General features: G+C 48.9%; 1 protein-coding gene across 1 annotated transcript in view; it reads left to right on the top strand.

Moving 5' to 3' along the window:
- RASGRF1 (Ras protein specific guanine nucleotide releasing factor 1) overlaps positions 1-17,230 on the top strand; it is a 96,993-nt gene that overhangs the window by 57,109 nt on the left and 22,654 nt on the right. Inside the window, exons 12-20 of the mRNA XM_050967331.1 lie at positions 2,083-2,219; positions 3,799-3,881; positions 5,635-5,883; positions 6,811-7,181; positions 10,126-10,251; positions 11,295-11,465; positions 12,604-12,710; positions 13,660-13,772; positions 16,251-16,311. Coding sequence (XP_050823288.1) covers positions 2,083-2,219; positions 3,799-3,881; positions 5,635-5,883; positions 6,811-7,181; positions 10,126-10,251; positions 11,295-11,465; positions 12,604-12,710; positions 13,660-13,772; positions 16,251-16,311 — 1,418 coding nt within the window. The remainder of the gene's footprint in view (positions 1-2,082; positions 2,220-3,798; positions 3,882-5,634; positions 5,884-6,810; positions 7,182-10,125; positions 10,252-11,294; positions 11,466-12,603; positions 12,711-13,659; positions 13,773-16,250; positions 16,312-17,230) is intronic.

Here is a 17,230-nt window from a genome sequence, read left to right as displayed (position 1 = left end):
GGCAGTTAGTGGCGACTTGCAGGGAGCTGTGTGCAATCAATCCATAGAGGGTAAAACCAACAGTGCAAACAAGTTGGTTGAGCACATTCAAATAATGAATAATTCAAGGAAGTTGTGGTCCAGTGGCAGACATTCCGTAAGCAGAAAACAAGGTGACATGAATCAAATACATTATCTGCCATGAACAAAACAGATACACTTCTATGCAAATATAACTAGGGTGACCAGATAGCAACTGTGAAAAAACGGGATGGGGGTGGGGGTAATAGGCGCCTAGATAAGAAAGTCCCAAAAACGGGACTCTCCCTTTAAAAATGGGATGGATGGTCACCCTAACTATAACCTTCCAAAGGGGGCCAGCCTCGTCCCGCACTGCAGTGTTAATGGTCTAATAAAACAAGCAGCAAGCCCTGGCTAATTACAGGCTTTGTCATTGAAAACCCAGTTTGCTATTTTCTGTCCTCTTTAAAATCTTCCTCATAAAAATCAGAGTTGTGTGTCCCAGTTCTGCCCGCCTGTGGCAGATGCACACCTGGCTGTCACATCGGAGGAGTGACCTGGGGAGCCAAACATTTGCAGCCGAGTTCTTAAAACTAGCCTCTCAGTTTGGGCTGTGACACCGGATCTGGGATTTCCACTCTGCAGTGCCTCACGTCGGGCACCTGTCGCTGAGTTTAGGTATCTACACGAGTGGCCTGGGATGCTGAGCACCTGTTTAGAGTTCTGGGTGCCCAGTCCCTCTGACAGTCGGCCCCCAGGCATCAGGAATTGGGCCCCCAATGATTTTGAAGGTTCGGGTCTCAGCACCCACACTATGGAGACAGCTTTTGTGAGGACAGATTGCACCTGTGCACGGGCAGGCTGGGCCCTTGTCTGCGGCCTGATCCTTGGGCGCATTCTGTGACAGCATCCTGCATCGGCCCAGTCTGCAGCCTGTAATCTTGTCCTCGTCCTCTGGTGTGGCACCTAACCCTAAGCCTGCCGAGTGGTGAGTGCTGCAGTCAGGCTCTCTGGGCCCTCTCCACCCCCGGCTCATGGGCTGAGGGGGCTCAGCCACTTACAGCAGCGAGTTGGTTTTTTCTCGCTGGGTTTCCCTCTGTCCCTTGCCCTGAAGAGCACCTCTCAGTGGGCGCTCTGCCGGATGCAGCACTTGCGGCCTGTAAAGAAGCTGAGTAACACTGCTGATTGTATTACACCTTTGCACAGCCAGCTGCCCTTTGGGGAGACAGCATGTCACAGTCGTGATCCCCGCTTTGCGTCTTCACGGAGATGTTGGTGATATTATTTCTTCCTCTGTTGCTTTTCCTTATATAAACTGGGGAGTCCCCCCTTCATTGCCTTTGAAGGCCATACTCATTGCATACCTCAGAGGCTCTTTCCGTCCCTCCATCCCCCACAAGATCCCTGTGGGTCACACTCCCACCCCCTCCCCTCTCTCAGCCCACCCCCCTGGCTCATGCTAGGGGCTCTGCATGCCCCCCCGCCACACACTATTATTCTGTTAAACTCTACTGGGAGGATAAACAGAGGGTAACCCAGTTCTTTGGTCTGTGGATAATTACAGGCCTGGCTGAAGAAGGTGGCTCTGCCAACCGCACGCATGGGGCTGTACGTGTCCCCATTTTTCCCTTCTGGCTTTTTCATTTTGGCCAAAATAGAGTTTGGGCCATTGATGCCTAAAACATTTTCAGAAGTTTTGGAATTGATCAGATGCAGCGTTCAAATGTTATTGCATTGAAAGAGCCAGATGCCATCAGGTCAAGAACAGGGCTTCACTTTGGTCAACCAAAAAACCTATTCAGACTGAAAATATGGGTTTGCGCTGTGTGCATGAAAGCTCAAATCCCCAGGCCGTTGGAGCTCCCTACAGTAATGATGCTCCTTGCATCTGCGAGAAGGAGCAGCAAGAAGAAAGCGGTATGAGCTGGTGATTCATGGCCAACGTGGAAGCTTAGGCTCTGAATTTGTATCCTCTACAGGGTTAACTCTGCATTACATGGCCAAACAAAACAACAAAGTGCAAATGTCCTAGAAAAAGCTCCTCAAACCTTACTCTGCTTGTTTATCTTGTCTATTACAAAGCAAAAGCATCAGGGCAAGACATAGATCATCTTGATTTCAAAATTGTAGTGGAACCAAAAGATTCTCCATCCTTTACTGTTATCTTGGTGGCATCGTCCAGGCAAGAAAAGGCTGCATGGACCAGTGACATCAGTCAGGTAAGAAGAAATCAAGCAAAAACCCAATCTATATTTGGGCACCTAACTAGGTGGGCCGATTTCAAAATCACACTGGGTTTCCATGGCTGTTGCAGATTGCTTCCTGCCCCTGAAATCAGGCCATTTCTTTGGAAGCCCACATATGGGTACAGGGCCTGACTTTAGGCACCTGAGTTGCAGAACATTGGCATTCACCTTTCTATGCATCACTTTTTCTATCCATAAAAATAGAGACAATACTTCAACCTCACAGCACCCTCGTGATTTAAGTCATTAAAGTAACTAGAGCATTAGGAGAAAGTGCTATGTGAAGTATGAATAATTCTTATTTCTTATTTTATTTTGTTTAATTCAGGGCTTTCTGGCTGCTCTGTAGTTCACACTCACACATCAGAGGTGGGAGTAAATCTATGCTAAAATCGGGGCCCATTCCACCTGGAAAAAGAATCTCAGCCTAACTCGCCATTCCCTTGCAGCTAGCGGCTCATTTACATTTATGCAAAAGGAGCATAACGCTGCGAGTTCTGACTTTCCCGCTCACTCCCACCAGTGGCAGCAGTTTACACCCACTTCGCACTCACTTTGCAGAGTGGACATGATGCCGCAAGGTGCAAAGAAGTGGAGAACTGGGCCAATGCAGGGACTGCTCTTCCAGCTGGGAGGAGAGAAAAATGAATGTTTCAAGAGCAGTTTTTATAACATCTCATTCTTGGCCACCTTTTTGCTGTGCAATGTCCTTTCTTCTTCAGCAAGGAAGCAATGTAGCGTGTTTAACTCCTATCATAGCTTCCCAGGATAGATATAGGCAGGAACCTTAGATACTCAGGACGTAGGCCGCATGGTGAGAGAGGCTGAATGCCATAATGTAAAACTGAAGCTCAGTGGGCGAAGTGATATCTTTTATTGGGCCAACTTCTGTTGGGGAGAGAAATGAGTAGGGCAGCTTGAAGGCTGGTTTCTCTCCCCAACAGAAGTTGCTCCAGTAAGAGATTATCTCACGCACCTTGTGTCGTGGCAACGACACAGCTACAACAAGATGCATGTAGCATGTAACAGGGAGAGGAGGGGACTACGGTGTGGGAGAGTCTGTCTTCCAGGGCTACCAGGCAATCCTCTGGGTGGAGACTTGGGCTGGAAGCGTCTACCTGGGAGAACAGAGGTGGAGAGAGAGCATTTCTGGAGGTCCCTGTCTGTGGTTTTGCCCAGTTCACCTCTGGTAGTTTCATTCTAAATATGCCAAATCCTGCATTGGAAGAACCGCTAATTTGTGTAGCTCCCTGTAATCTCTCCGCTAGCAACTGGCATAAAGAGTGACCGCCGTGAACGCTTCACCCTTTAGTCACCCCGTATTTATGACCATTCGTATCTGAGAAAGGCAGCATTTCCAGCATCAATTTCATATCAAATGGCCCTGGGCAGATACAATGAGTGAGGATGTATCCAGTTTGGATTAGTTCAGCATCACATCCTCTTATGCTGTGATCTCAGCAACTGAGCAAATCCTATATCAAGCCTCGAAACCAGTTCTCTTCCCAGTGTAACTTGCGTTCTCCATTCCCCTGACCCTTCTGTGTTTCAGTGTGTAGACAATATTCGATGCAATGGCCTCATGATGAATGCATTTGAGGAGAACTCAAAAGTCACAGTTCCCCAGATGATCAAGTAAGTGCTTTGTGCTTTGTGAGATGTGTAACTTTGAGTGCCTGTGCAAATGTAGCTTGACTCTGCCCCTGACCAGCAGAACTCACTCCCTTTGGACTCCATAAGTGAATAGCATTCAAATCGCTCCATTCGGAAGCCGGTGGGAGTGCAGGACTAAACCCTTTGCATGTAATCCTACTTGTCACACACCAGTAATCAGTGATCACCAAAGAAATGTTGTAACAATTAGTGATGGGCAAGTCTGAGCAGACATTCTACAACAAAGGCCCGTGATGTTTGTTTGGGGCCCTGGAGGTTTTTCTGCATGTCTAGGAGCTGCCATGGGCTGTGTTGAGCGTAGAGATGATTGCAGCACATTAGCAGGGTTTTGTCGGTGGTGTTCGGGGAGAGGACATTTGCTCAGGCTCTGTGAAGGGAGGTGGGAGGAGCTGTGTGGGAAGGGGAGAGCTTCAAGAGGACAAATACAGAGGAATGAAGAAAGGGAAAAACAAACAATTAAAAAGAAAAGGCTACAAGGAAATACAAAGGCAGCCACAAGGAGTGTGGATTTCTCCTGGTCTCCTCCCATGCTGCTTTGAGGACTTTACATTGGCATAGTTCCCTTCTGGGCATTAGGATTGTATGGTTTCTTTGTCAGTGATTTGGCAATAATTATTACTGATGTAATGTTTTCTAAAATACAGATAAAATGGGTATGGGAGGGATGAAGCTGGGGAAGGAACCAGAGTCCCCTGCCTTGCAGGACAATAGCAATCAGGCCAAGCAGATACTATGACAGGACATCTTCCAGTAGACACCCATCGTGTTCCTTCTGGTCCACAGTCACTTTTCTCCATCCAGGGAGTCAGCTCTAGCTCTTATCAATGCCAGGCAGAGGTGCTGGAACTAGAGGTGCTGGGGTTACTGCAGCTGCATCCTGTGGCTTGAAGTGGTTTCCATCATACACAGGATTTAACAGTTTGGGTCATAGGCTCTCAGCACCCCTATTGTACACATCGTTCCAATACCCCTGGGGCCAGAAAGTTTCCACCCTCGACCCCATTTCATTCTAGTTACCCCTGACCACAAAGCAGTATTGAGCTGCTCTGCTGATCCTTTGTTCCCTGTGACAGAGAGGGATGAGCCCAGGTCATCCCTGCAGTAACTCCACAGATCTTATTGCAGTCTCGGAGAGGGCAGGGCTGTGACTCTTCTTTCTCCCCCATACCCAGCCGGCATGGCATGGGGAGTCCTCTGTACCTTTTCCAGGGTATTGCAGCCTGTGCACCTGCATCTGTTGCATGGGACTCCCCAGCAAAATTCTTGCTGAATCAGGCTCCAGCTGATGCATGGCCATCCTGCACCCATTGAGGCACCTGGTTGTGCAGAAGCCACAGTAACAGTGCACACTTCCCTAAATTCTGACAACCCCGTCCCCACCCGCAGCGGGCAGGGGCTGTGGGCCGCTCTGCCCAGCTGCTTTCTCACATGCAGACACTGCAGAACTTCAAGGATTAACTTGTTTACAGCAAATCTGCTGCTCTTGCATATCCCAGAGTGTTTCCATGCACACTGGGATGGCGATTGTCACATTCCCCTTGGGAAGCTCACAAAGCAAAATGTTAATTAAGAGGCACCAGTGTTCAGTTAACCGTGGGGAGCCAGCACTGTCTCACTCTGCGTCCCAGTAGGGATATCCAGGTGAAGTGTATCTGCCTGCACAGCGCAGTGGTGTCACTCCAGGCTGGAACAGAGAGATTCTGTTTCCCCGCAGGTCTGATGCCAGCTTGTACTGTGACGATGTCGACATTAGGTTCAGTAAAACGATGAATTCCTGCAAGGTCCTTCAGATTCGCTATGCAAGCGTGGAGCGGCTCCTGGAGAGGCTGACGGACCTGCGGTTCCTCAGCATCGACTTTCTCAACACCTTTCTGCATTCGTACCGGGTGTTCACCACGGCGGTGGTCGTTCTGGACAAACTCATCACTATCTACAAGAAACCCATCAGTGCCATTCCTGCAAGGTGAGGCTGCTCCGGAACCGGAGACCTGACACCTGGGGGAAGTGGCCTGGGCTCTGAGGGCTAGGGGAAGGGGCTCTGAAGTCAGAACTCCTGGGTTCTGTCCCTGGCTCCCTCAGTCCCTTGCTAGGTTATGTTGGACAAGACATACATTCACTTGTATCTCTGTTCCCTGTCTGTAAAATGCTCAGATGACGCCCCTCCCATACATTTCATTTGGCTGGAGTGTTGTTCTTTAAAGTTCCTTGAGAATGTTAACACTACCGTTACCTCTGCTCAGACTGTAATTGCCCAGCTTTCCCCCGTTTATCCACCATCTTACTTTTAGCTTTGGCTAAGCATTGACTTGGGAATATAAGTCTACAAAAATCAAGGCAAAAGCAGAATCGTTCAGAACAGTAAAAAGAGCTGGAATGAGGAATAAGAGGGCAGAAATAAGAAGGGGAAGATTTGGGCTGAATAGAGGGATCCTGAGGCCTCCCTGCCACCTGCCTGCTTGGGGCTGGCCCGAGGTCCCCCTCTACCTCCTGCCTACTTGGGAGCAGCCTGAGGCCCCCTACCCCCTGCATGCGGGGCTGGCCGAAGATCCCCTGCCACCAGCCCAAGCTGCTCTCCCAAGCCCTCCCTCCCGCGCAGGGCTGGCATTGCTGCTTGTCCCCTCCCCTCCACGTTCCCAGGCACCCCGCTAGGGTCGCGCCCCACTGAGGGTCGCACCCTGCTTTCCTGGCAAAACTGGGCATTTGTCCAGTTCGCTCTTGTCAGCTGATCATCAGTTGGCAAGAGCAAAAGGGACAAATGCCCAGTTTTGCCAAGAAAGTCAGGACGCCTGGGACAGGGCTGAAAAAAAGGGACGGTCTCGGCCAAAAGGAGACCTATGGTCACCTTAGCTTTAAAGCAGCATGAATGGGAATCGCTTTTCTTTTAACCCAGGTCACTGGAGCTCTTGTTTGCAAGCAGCCAGAACACCAAACTGCTTTATGGCGAGCCGCCCAAATCTCCGAGAGCAAATCGGAAATTCTCATCCCCTCCCCCGCTGTCCATCACCAAGTCGTCCTCGCCGAGCAGAAGGCGGAAGTTGTCCTTAAACATCCCCATCATCACGGGAGGGAAGGCTCTGGACCTGGCTGCACTGAGTTGCTCCTCCAATGGCTATGCAAGCATGTACTCTTCCATGTCACCCTTCAGTAAGACCACTCTTGATATAAACAAACTTTACGTGTCCAGTAACTACCCCAATAAAATACCTGATGAAGGTGAAACTGCATCTGAAAAACAAGAGGAGACTCCTCCAAGCAAGCCAAGTAAGTCACTGTTGTTTCACAGGCTGGTGTGAGGTTCTCGGGCAAACAGTGGGGATCTGAGCAGAGGGATGCAGTAGAAATGGGCCCAGTTTTGTCTCTCAAGAAAAGAGTGTGATGCATTTGTAGGCTTTAGCAGGAATGTATAATTCACATGCAGGAGGCCATGAAATGTACCCCAGCCTGCAGAGACTATGCTGCAATCCAACCAACATAACGTGGGGAAGAAAATGTCTAGAGGTGCCTGGAGAGGGATTTGGGAGCAAACACATTGCACTTGGGCTGTGGAGAAGTGAGGTCAGGCCAGCGGCAGTGCTGGCACTCAGAGAACAGCTGGGGAGTGTGAGTCAGGCGACATGGAGAGGCCAGGACCCATGGAGACTCCCGTTGGATCACAACATGGCCAGATAAGGTGCTGAAGGAAGAGAGCCTGAGCCGGGTAGGAACACAACTGTCTTACCACAAGTGGAAGGTGGATTGTGCTGGCCCCCGGCTGGGCAAGCCCCTGGCTGCCCCAGCTGACACCAAAACTCAGGCCTATAAATGTCAGAAAGACGCAGCAGGAGAAAGGAAGGGGAGGCCAAAGCTGGCCAAGTGTCATTGTAACCCTGGCTCCCAGCACAATCTGTGGGGAGGAACACTCTGAGCCTGGCAAACTGCCCAGCCCCTCCAACTGCTCAGTGCAGGGATTTGGGATTAAACACCCCCCCGGCGTTAGCCAGGTCTCCCGTCACGTACAGCTCTGACCAGAGCCCTCCGAGTCAAGTACTGGGAAGAGCATATTAGCTTAGCAGGCCTGGCACCATCTCTCCATCCGATTGACAGACACAGTTATTTGCACCTGCAGTTTGTGGGTGCAAGAGCAAAGGGCAGCTTTACAAAATCTCTCTCTTTGTGTCCAAGCGGCGCCAGCAGGGAGCCAGTCCTGCAGGTCACTCAGAGCCGGCCTGTCCTTCGCCAAATCCAGGCCCCACCCCCTTTGCTCCAGCCCAGTCGCATGGTGCAAGAGAGGGCAGAGTTTGGCTAATGGGGGCCATGGGAGCTTGGCCTGTCTAAGGAGTGCAGGGTCAGCAAGGAGCAGTACGTTGAACTCAATGAGGCCCATGTCGAACTGCTGCTGGGAGAGGCATGTCACAAGCCACGGTTCAGACACGTTTCCAAAACCGTCACCGCTTGTCTTGGGATCACAGTGTTACTGGTGTCTGCAGTGGTTTATCACGAGTCAGCGAAAATTCCTGCTTTGATGTTGCCAGCATCTCCCTGGAAGTTATCAAAGCCAAAGAGCCTGATCCCCAGTTGGTGTAAATCAGCTTAACTCCTCTGACTTCTGTGGAGCTACAACCATTGCAGGAAAGATGGGGACAAATTGGAGAAAGTCAAGAGAAGAGCAACAAAAACGATGAAAAGTCTAGAACACATAATGTCTGAGGGAGGATTGAAACAATGGGGTTTGTTTAGTCTGGAGAAGAGACGACTAAGAGGGGCCATGATAACAGTTTTCAAGTACATAAAAGGTTGTTATAAGGAGGAGGGAAAAAAATTATTCCCCTTAACCTCTGGGAATAGGACAAGAAGCAATGGGCTTAAATTGCAGCTAGGGCGGTTTAGGTTGGACATTAGGAAAAACTTCCTAACTGTCAGAGTGGTTAAGCACTGGAATAAATGGCCTAGGGAGGTTGTGGAATCTCCATCATTGGGGATTTTTAAGAGCAGGTTGGACAAACCTGTCAGGGATGGTCTAGACAATACTTAGAGAGCAGGGGACTGGACTAGATGACCCCTTGAGGTCCTTTCCAGTCCTACGATTCTATGATTTACACTAGCTAAGAATCTGGCCTCAAAAGTCCAGAAAACGTTTGAAAGGGAGTGGCTGAGAAAGAGATGGACAGATCTATAGCTCGTTACTCCCAATTAACACATGCGCCTCCTAGAATCTGCCCAATTTTACATGGTTGTGAACACCTTGCCATGCAGCCTTCCATCCCTTGCTGGGCACGTCCTGCGCTCTCACCACCAGACATTCCCGTCCGTAACTCTGAAGCTACCAAGAAAAGTGTTTACATGTTTAACAAGAGCAAAAGTTCCATTGGTCAGATATGCACTAGGGCCCCCTGGCGTTCTGTGGGCACTCTCATTTGTACGCACACACCTCATCTCTGTGTAAATGTTGTTATTTGAGTGTACAAAGTGCACTCTGACATGGGTCCATGAACTGTACCCACTGGGGATTGGATGCACACAGTCAGAGGCCCTGAGCCAGGCAGAAGAACAAAGGCCCATGTGGTGACATTCTGAGATGGCCTGGGATGTACAAGTGGAGTGTATTCTAGGACATGCTTCATGGAACCCCACTTCCCATTATACTTAGTGGTTTGGCATGAAGTTCTCAATGGATGACCAGTATAAATTCTCCGTGTTACACTATTATCCATCTATTCCATCCCAGGGACCTTACACCAAGGTTTAAATGGCAGTAGGCTGTTGTGTTGCTCAGCAGTTCTGTTACCAGGTTCACCACCAATAAACAGAGCCTACATCTCCTGAGCCCGACCCAGCCACTCCAGTGTAGAACTCTCAAACCCCGTGAACGCAGTCAGCTGAAGTTATTTACATGCCATGTGGCAACTAAAAGCTGAATAACTTTCTGAGCTGTGTAAAGACTTGTGGGTTACCCAGGTCAGACAGTGAGCAGTTTAATTGTGCAAAACCTTTTATGATTTAAGGACAAAAGAAAAATCAAAAATAATTCTCAGGCAACAGAACCTTGGTGCTTTTGATTCTAGTGTGTCCTGTGCTGGATAAGGCAGGGTAGCAAATCCTTTTTGGGTGTTAGAGAGATTTGAAGGAGCTGAAATGTGGCTGGTTTGCACCTGCTTCCAAACTTTGTTTTGCTGCAGTATCTACAGTCACAAATGGGGAATCTGAACCAGCTGCTTGTTTTCTCCAGGTTCCGAGGTATCAGTTCGGGAGGAGTCAGACACTGATCCAAACCAGAGCGATGAAGCAGAAACTGAGACCTCGCCAACGAAATCTCCAACTACCCCTAAAGCCGTCAAATGCAAAAATTCATCAGGTAACGTGTGCAGAAACTCATCTAGCACCTGGGATATTTGCACAGCTACGTTCACTCTTTGGACCTGATTCTCCTCTCAGTTCCACTGGAGTAAATCAGGAGAAGTTCCACTGAAGTCAGTGGAAATACACTGGTGTAAAACTGGTGCATATGGGAAGAGAAGCAGGACCTTTCTCTTGAATTTTTTTTTTCTGAAAGAGTGGTGACGGGGGCAGGGTTTTGTCTAGTTGCACCTGTGTCCTGCAGATGTTGCTCTCTGGCCTGGTGGATGAGTACCTTCCTCTCCCAGGGCTGCAATGCATTCTGCAGTGAATGTTCCTGTGATGATGTGAGCTCTGGGGTGACTCTCGGAGCCACACTCTTTGAGTGTCTTGTCATTAATAGTTCTCCTCTCCTTTCTGAGGGGGTTAGCAACCTGAGCAACAACTGGAGTGTGCTTCAGAAACTCTTATTAGCCAGAGTCCCTCTGTGAAGCCATTCAACCTGGGCTCTGAACTGCAAGGCCTAAGAACCAGTGCTGCATCATCGTTTATGTCTGCCTCAGAAGTCTGTGCTGTGCAAGGTGTCCCAGGGCGGAAACTAGGCCTGCATCCCATAAAGGGGTCAGGGTGTGTGTGTGTGTGTGAGAGAGAGAGAGAGAGAGAATAGACTGTGCACACAAGAAGTAAGTATTGCATAGCTTTGTGGGAAAATGCCTAGAGAACATGAAAATCTTTCTGTAGGTTCTGACCATTCTGCAGGATTGAACAGAGAACTCTGTCATTCAGTGAGATGTTTAATAAAGCCTAGGTGGAGGATAGAATCCTCTATAAATTCTCCCTTGAGAGATATTTTTCATTTCTGTAGAACACTCTTGGTTTACGCCCTGCTAAAGCTGAGAAGGTGGCAGTTGTGCAGTGAATTCTGGGGAGGTTGTTCATGCGTTTCTGAGGGCAGCATTTGATCACATGCGAAAATGGTTAAATGGTTAAATGAACTGGTAAAGGTGACGAGAGAACCTTTCCCTTCTATACCTGACATTGTTCTCCTGCTTCCTTTTCTAGATTTCTCATTGTTTTCTTATAACAATGGAGTCGTTATGACGTCTTGCCGGGAGCTTGACAGTAACCGCAGTGCCCTGTCAGCTGCTTCCGCTTTTGCGATAGCGACCGCTGGAGCCAATGAGGGCACCCCGACCAAGGAGAAATATCGAAGGATGTCATTAGCAAGTGCAGGTGAGGGAAAACAATGCTCTGTAGCTTGGGCAGGTTGCAGTTTTCCCACTTGGAGAGAAACGTGAGCTGCACCAGTGTGGAGTACAGTACAAAGACTGTCACCGCTGTATCTGGTTACTGTTTCCCCCAAATAAATACAGCATCATCCCATATTATTCAATAGGATGCTTCCCTTAAAAAAAAATAGACCAAAGGACGACCCACTGCACATTAGATCCTGCAGCAGCAGCAGCAGCTTCAGTGAACTCCAGCCAAAGAGACAAGTGGCCAGGCGTAGTCAGCTGGCCCTCAGCTTGGGCTTTAGCCGTGGTTGCTTTGAGTCTCTTGCTCCTGGGTGCCCAACATGAGCCCCCACTTGTGGGCAATCTCACTGTTCCCAGCAGGAGTTCAGCTCACTCCTCGAGTCCTTTTCAGTGCCCAGTTCACAGTCCCCTTGCCACTAGCCTTTAGCAGCACTTCCCTGGCCCACCGCAGCCCTCCAGGGCCTTCGCTCGTACGCAGCTTGTCAGGTCCGACTGCCTCAAACAGGGCTGAAGGGAAAGGTTAGCAACTGGCTCAGCCTGAGCTCCCCGTGTTACTAGGGCAGTAGCTGTCCCTGTTCCTGGGAAAACTCCCCACCCCCTTCTCTGGCCAGTCTCACCCATTTGAACTCCACTGCTCCAGGTGGAGCATGCCCTGCAGGTGCACCTGAGTGCGGGAATGCCCGTTAGCCTTTCCACCACAGGGATGGGGGGTTGTCCCACAGCTCCAACATACGGGCTGCTCACAGGTGAGGTAGCTGGGCACAGTGGGAAGGATGGACTCTGAGAGAAAAGGGTCCCAGACAATTTAGCCCTGTGCAGATGATGCTTAGTGTATTGCGCCCGTCCATTGGCATGTGCCAATGCCAATTCTCCACGTGCATGTGCAGTTTTATTTGCACACACAAATCCAAGTGCTTGAACGCACACAGCTCTCTCGTGTAGCAACCAGAGCCTCTGCCTGCAGCCAGCTCTAGTTCTCAGAGTTTGCCTTTACATTTAAGAGAGTCTTAACTGGCCAGCTGGGCTTTTTCACATTATTTCTGTTAAATTGTGAATATTTTAAGTAATTCCTAAAATAATTGTATATGTGCTAAGTTATTTGCAATGATTTTTAGGCTTTCCCCCTGACCAAAGGAATGGGGACAAAGAGTTCGTGATAAGGAGAGCAGCAACCAACAGAGTTCTCAATGTTCTGCGCCACTGGGTCTCCAAACACTCGCAGGTACTTGTTAGCCCTGGGACAAAGGGATGGTTGCGTCTCTGTGGCTGTGTGAGGCAGAGACTGCGCTGAGGCAATAGGATGAGATTTTACTGAACAATAATGAGATGATGAGCCGGCCTGTTCATTACGGTGAAATTCACCCAGAGCAGAGGGCCCTGTACAGGGCCCACTGGATCCCTCCAGTCCTGAATAGGCCTTATATGGGCTCTCTGCTGGGGGTAAATGCCACTTCCTGGCTGAGCATGGTGGTCATCAGCCTTTTCCGTATTTGTATAATTCACACAAGTAGAGAAAAGCTCCCACCTGCTGAGGAGGGGAGGCTGAGGAATCTGCAGATGCAGAACAGAACAGTCCCTGACGTTATGGCAATGTAACATGTGCAGAGCATCCAAAGCAACAGACTCCTCATTGGTTTTCCATCCCGGGTACAGAAATACAAGGCTGGGTCAGAGCACTGGGCTGGGTTTCTGTGTGCGAGAGAATGGGGTTTTAGGAAGAGTTAGGGATGAAAATGGACTGACGGCTGCTCAGCTCTCTGTGGCACCATTCCCCCTTCTCTCACCTGCTCCTCGATGCTGGCATGGTTTGTGGCAGTGTGGAGCAGCAGCAGCCATGCAGTTTATTAACAATTGTGCCCAAACTCTGCTCTGTCCAGATGCCACTTATGATGCTAATGCAAAGAACAAAGTGAGTACAGTGCCCTCCCTTTTGAATTCCTCTCTTGAAGATCTTCTGCGGCACGAGCAGATTGTAAGTGACAAGAGGACAAGCTGTTTCTCTTCCTTAGGAGGAGCAGACAGCATGTTCTGTCTCTTCTTGCAGGCAGAGATACCATAGTGACTAATGGTGGAGAGGTTTTAAAAGGGAAGTAAGATGGTGAACCTGCTTGTAATGTTCTATAATCTGAATAAAATGTGTGAAACCTTTTAATGGTACATACTTTTGGCAGGACTTTGAAACCAATGATGAACTAAAATGTAAAGTAATCAGCTTTCTGGAAGAAGTCATCCATGATCCTGAGCTCCTGACCCAGGAGAGAAAAGCAGCAGCCAATATCATAAGGTAAAGGCTCATTAGTGGAAATGCCTGTTTTCTGAAAGCATTATGCTGCCTGTTAGCAGCTGCTACCTGCTTTGACCAGGATGGAGGGGGAGTAATATGTTCTCTGAGCTGTTTTACCAGTAATTAGATGATATGATTCAGAAAGCAGACATCAAAGATGGGCCAGATTCTCTGTTCAGTGACACTGCTGTAAGAGCGGTAAGTTACCCCCTACCCAGATTGAGTTTATATATTGAGATTTTTACAAGCTCCAGTAAAAGCCCCTCCACAGCCCTGGACGCCGTTCGATACTCCATGAACAACATACTAAATAAAGTATCAGAGGGGTAGCTGGGTTAGTCTGAATCTGTAAAAAGCGACAGAGCCCTGCGGCACCTTATAGACTAACAGACGTATTGGAGCATGAGCTTTCGTGGGTGAATGCCCGTGTTTGACGAAGTGGGTATTCACCCATGAAAGCTTATACTAAATAAACAGACCCTTCAGTTCCCCCAATTGAATCAGATAAATAACAACAGCATAAATAGAATAGAAATTAATCACCTGCCCCCCCATGATCTCAAGAGTCCCACACCACTTCTGCCAGCCCCGCCCAACACCCAGAGGTGGGACGTGTCACCCGCTCTGATGGCTGGTAGCGCCCTGAGGAGGGAGCAAGTTCCAGAGATCAGCAGCAGGAGAGTAAGTGTCACGACTGGGGCTTGGGTGGTCAGAGTCCGGCACAGAGCTGGAGCCAGAGTCGAAGATCAGGGGCAGGAACCAAGACAAGTGAGGAGAGCCGGGCTCAGGAGCCAGGTGAGGCGGAGGGTCCAAGGTAGTAGCCAACCAGGAACTCACCCAGTTGGCCAGACACCTCCCTATGCCTCCTTCTGGCTTAAATATTGCAGCTGGCTCAGTCGGGGCTGGTCACTCCTCCAGTCAGGACGCCTGTGGGCGGTGCTTCTGGTGGGGCCAGGGTTCCACTGGCCACTCAGCCCACCAGTTACTAACCAGCTGCCGGATGGAGGCTGCACAGGCTGCCTGGGGACTCACAGACCCGGGTTCAGGACCCAGGGATCCTCACAGTAAAGCTGTTGGCCAGTCCTGCACTGCAGCATGGTGAGTTATCCCTGCAGGGAGTCCTGCTGACTGCAGTGGCCCTCTGTGCAGGAGGAGCCGTCAGCACCGGAATACCGGATGGCAGGACTGAGCCATGCCATGCAGTCCCTGGCATGCTAAGGACTGCCCATTTCCAACACACCTGCTACCTCTTTTTTTTAATTTGCAATGAAGAGAAGTGTGGCGGGGGGCTGGAGGCTGGGGTGGGTTGAGACGTGCTGCCGCCTCGGTGCACAGGTGCTCATGCTTAACCTTCTCTGCACCAGGGACAGTCTCCCATCAGCCTGTATCTGGAAAGCAGCAGCCCAACATGCCTTGCTTCCCTGTGCACGAGGACTTGCAGGCCCAAAACCTTAACTAGAAAACTCCTGGGCTGGGAGCCAGTCACACAGTTCCTGTCCTCCACGGCTGTCACTGTTTGGTGTGTGCTTTGTGAGCATGAGCAGGGCTGTCCGTACGGTGTGCTCGTTAACAAAGGCAGGGTGTGGAGCTTCCTCTGTTCAGTAATTGCGCTGACTGACATTAGGATGGCGCTGCTCGTGTTCGTTACACTGAGCCTACAGCCACTCAGCATGTGGCATTCCCACCAAAGTCAACGGGAGGCTGTGGTGTGGAATAGCCACATAGACCAGTGGGACAGAGACACAGACCCCATCACTTCCCACAGGCTCACACCGTTTCAGTGTGCGGGGCTAAGTTTGCAGACCCCTACTGACCCCAGTGGGAGCTGGACTTACAGGGATCTGAGGTCGCAATTTGGCGCATTAACTTTTTCTTTTTAAATAAGTAAAGTGACAAATCTGACTCCACAGAAGCAGCTTCTTCCATACTCCTAAAAGTGTACTCTATCAAAATATCAACTGAATGAAACTCTAAATGTAAAGCTGTGCTCTGGACTAGTGGCTCTCAGGCTTTCTGGACTACTGTACCCCTTTCAGGAAGCTGATTTGTCTTGCATACCCCAAATTTACACCTCAGTTAAAAATGACTTGCTTACAAAACCAGAGATAAAAATACAGACGTGTCACAGCCACACGGTTACTGAAAACTTGATGACTTTCTCCTTTTTACCATATAGCTATAAAATAAATCAATTGAAATATAAATATTATACTTGTATGTCAGCGTATAGTACATAGAGCGGTAGAACCAAGTCATTGCCTGTATGAAACTAGTTTTGTACTGACTTGGCTAGTGCGTTTTATGGAGCCTGTTATAAAACTAGGCTAATATCTAGGTGAGTTGAGGTCCCCCTGGAAGAGCTCTGCCTACCCCCAGGGGTCTGTGTACCCCTGGTTGAGAACCACTGCTCTTGAGCCAAGGAATGTATACAACCTATTGTTCTTTCAGCTAAAGTAACACTGCTTTTTCGTTGCATAGGACTTTGACTCAGGAAGATCCAGGAGACAACCAGATAACACTGGAGGAGATCATACAGATGGTAAATGCTTTTCTCCCCTCACTTCTTTTAATTACCATCAAGTTGATACAGTGAATTACTAATATTCTGCTATGAGACACGCAGTCAGTTTTCGCATAGCCTAGATGTATGTTAGTGTGATCGGCTTGTAACCCCTCCAGCAGTGCTTTATTTGAACTGCTCGATTTGTCATGTAACCCTGTCCCTTTGTGATTGTCAACAGAGATTATTTTCTTCAGGCTCTTTCCTAAAATACAGCTCTCTGTTACCCTGTGAATCATCTGGCGCTAAAGCTGGGTAAATAATGCACAGAATGTCTAGAGAATTTATGCTTGAATGTTTTTATGTGCCTGTGCTTTGCCTTTTGTGTTAGCTTCCCATGAACGTTGCACTAGTCGTGTTCACTAGCAGATTCGTGGAAAGCAGATTTCAAAGTCCCCTGTGCAATGAATTTTAAATTCACACACTCACAAGTACCTCTAGTGGAAGGGCTCTTGTGCTCATCCAATCTGGGACAGAAACTATCTAACCAAGAAATACAACTAATTGTAATTGGATCAGAGAGTAAAACAAATGTAAACCTATTCCTAGCACAGATTAAAATAATGGACACACATGAAAGTTAATCTGCTTGCAGGCAAAAAAAGTCAAATTTCATCCAATAAGTTATTGATTGTGAATTATTGGCATAACTGTACCCAGTGCGATACAACTGACCACTGTCTCCCCTAGAACCACAGAAAGGTAATACACAGTTTCAGCACAGTGCATGGGGAGCTGGTCACACAACTCTCTTCATGTCTGCAGAATTTGTGTACAGGTTTCACCAGGAACTGGACTGAAATAACAAACCCCCATACATCAGTGTTTGGGTTCACCAAAGGGTGGCGTTTCCCCTGTGCTGGCAAATCCCCAGACACGTGTAACATGTTTTGATATT

The sequence above is a fragment of the Gopherus flavomarginatus genome, chromosome 9 (genome assembly GCF_025201925.1).
Source record: "Gopherus flavomarginatus isolate rGopFla2 chromosome 9, rGopFla2.mat.asm, whole genome shotgun sequence".
Lineage (NCBI taxonomy): Eukaryota > Metazoa > Chordata > Testudines > Testudinidae > Gopherus > Gopherus flavomarginatus.
This window is presented reverse-complemented; position numbering and strand designations above follow the sequence as displayed.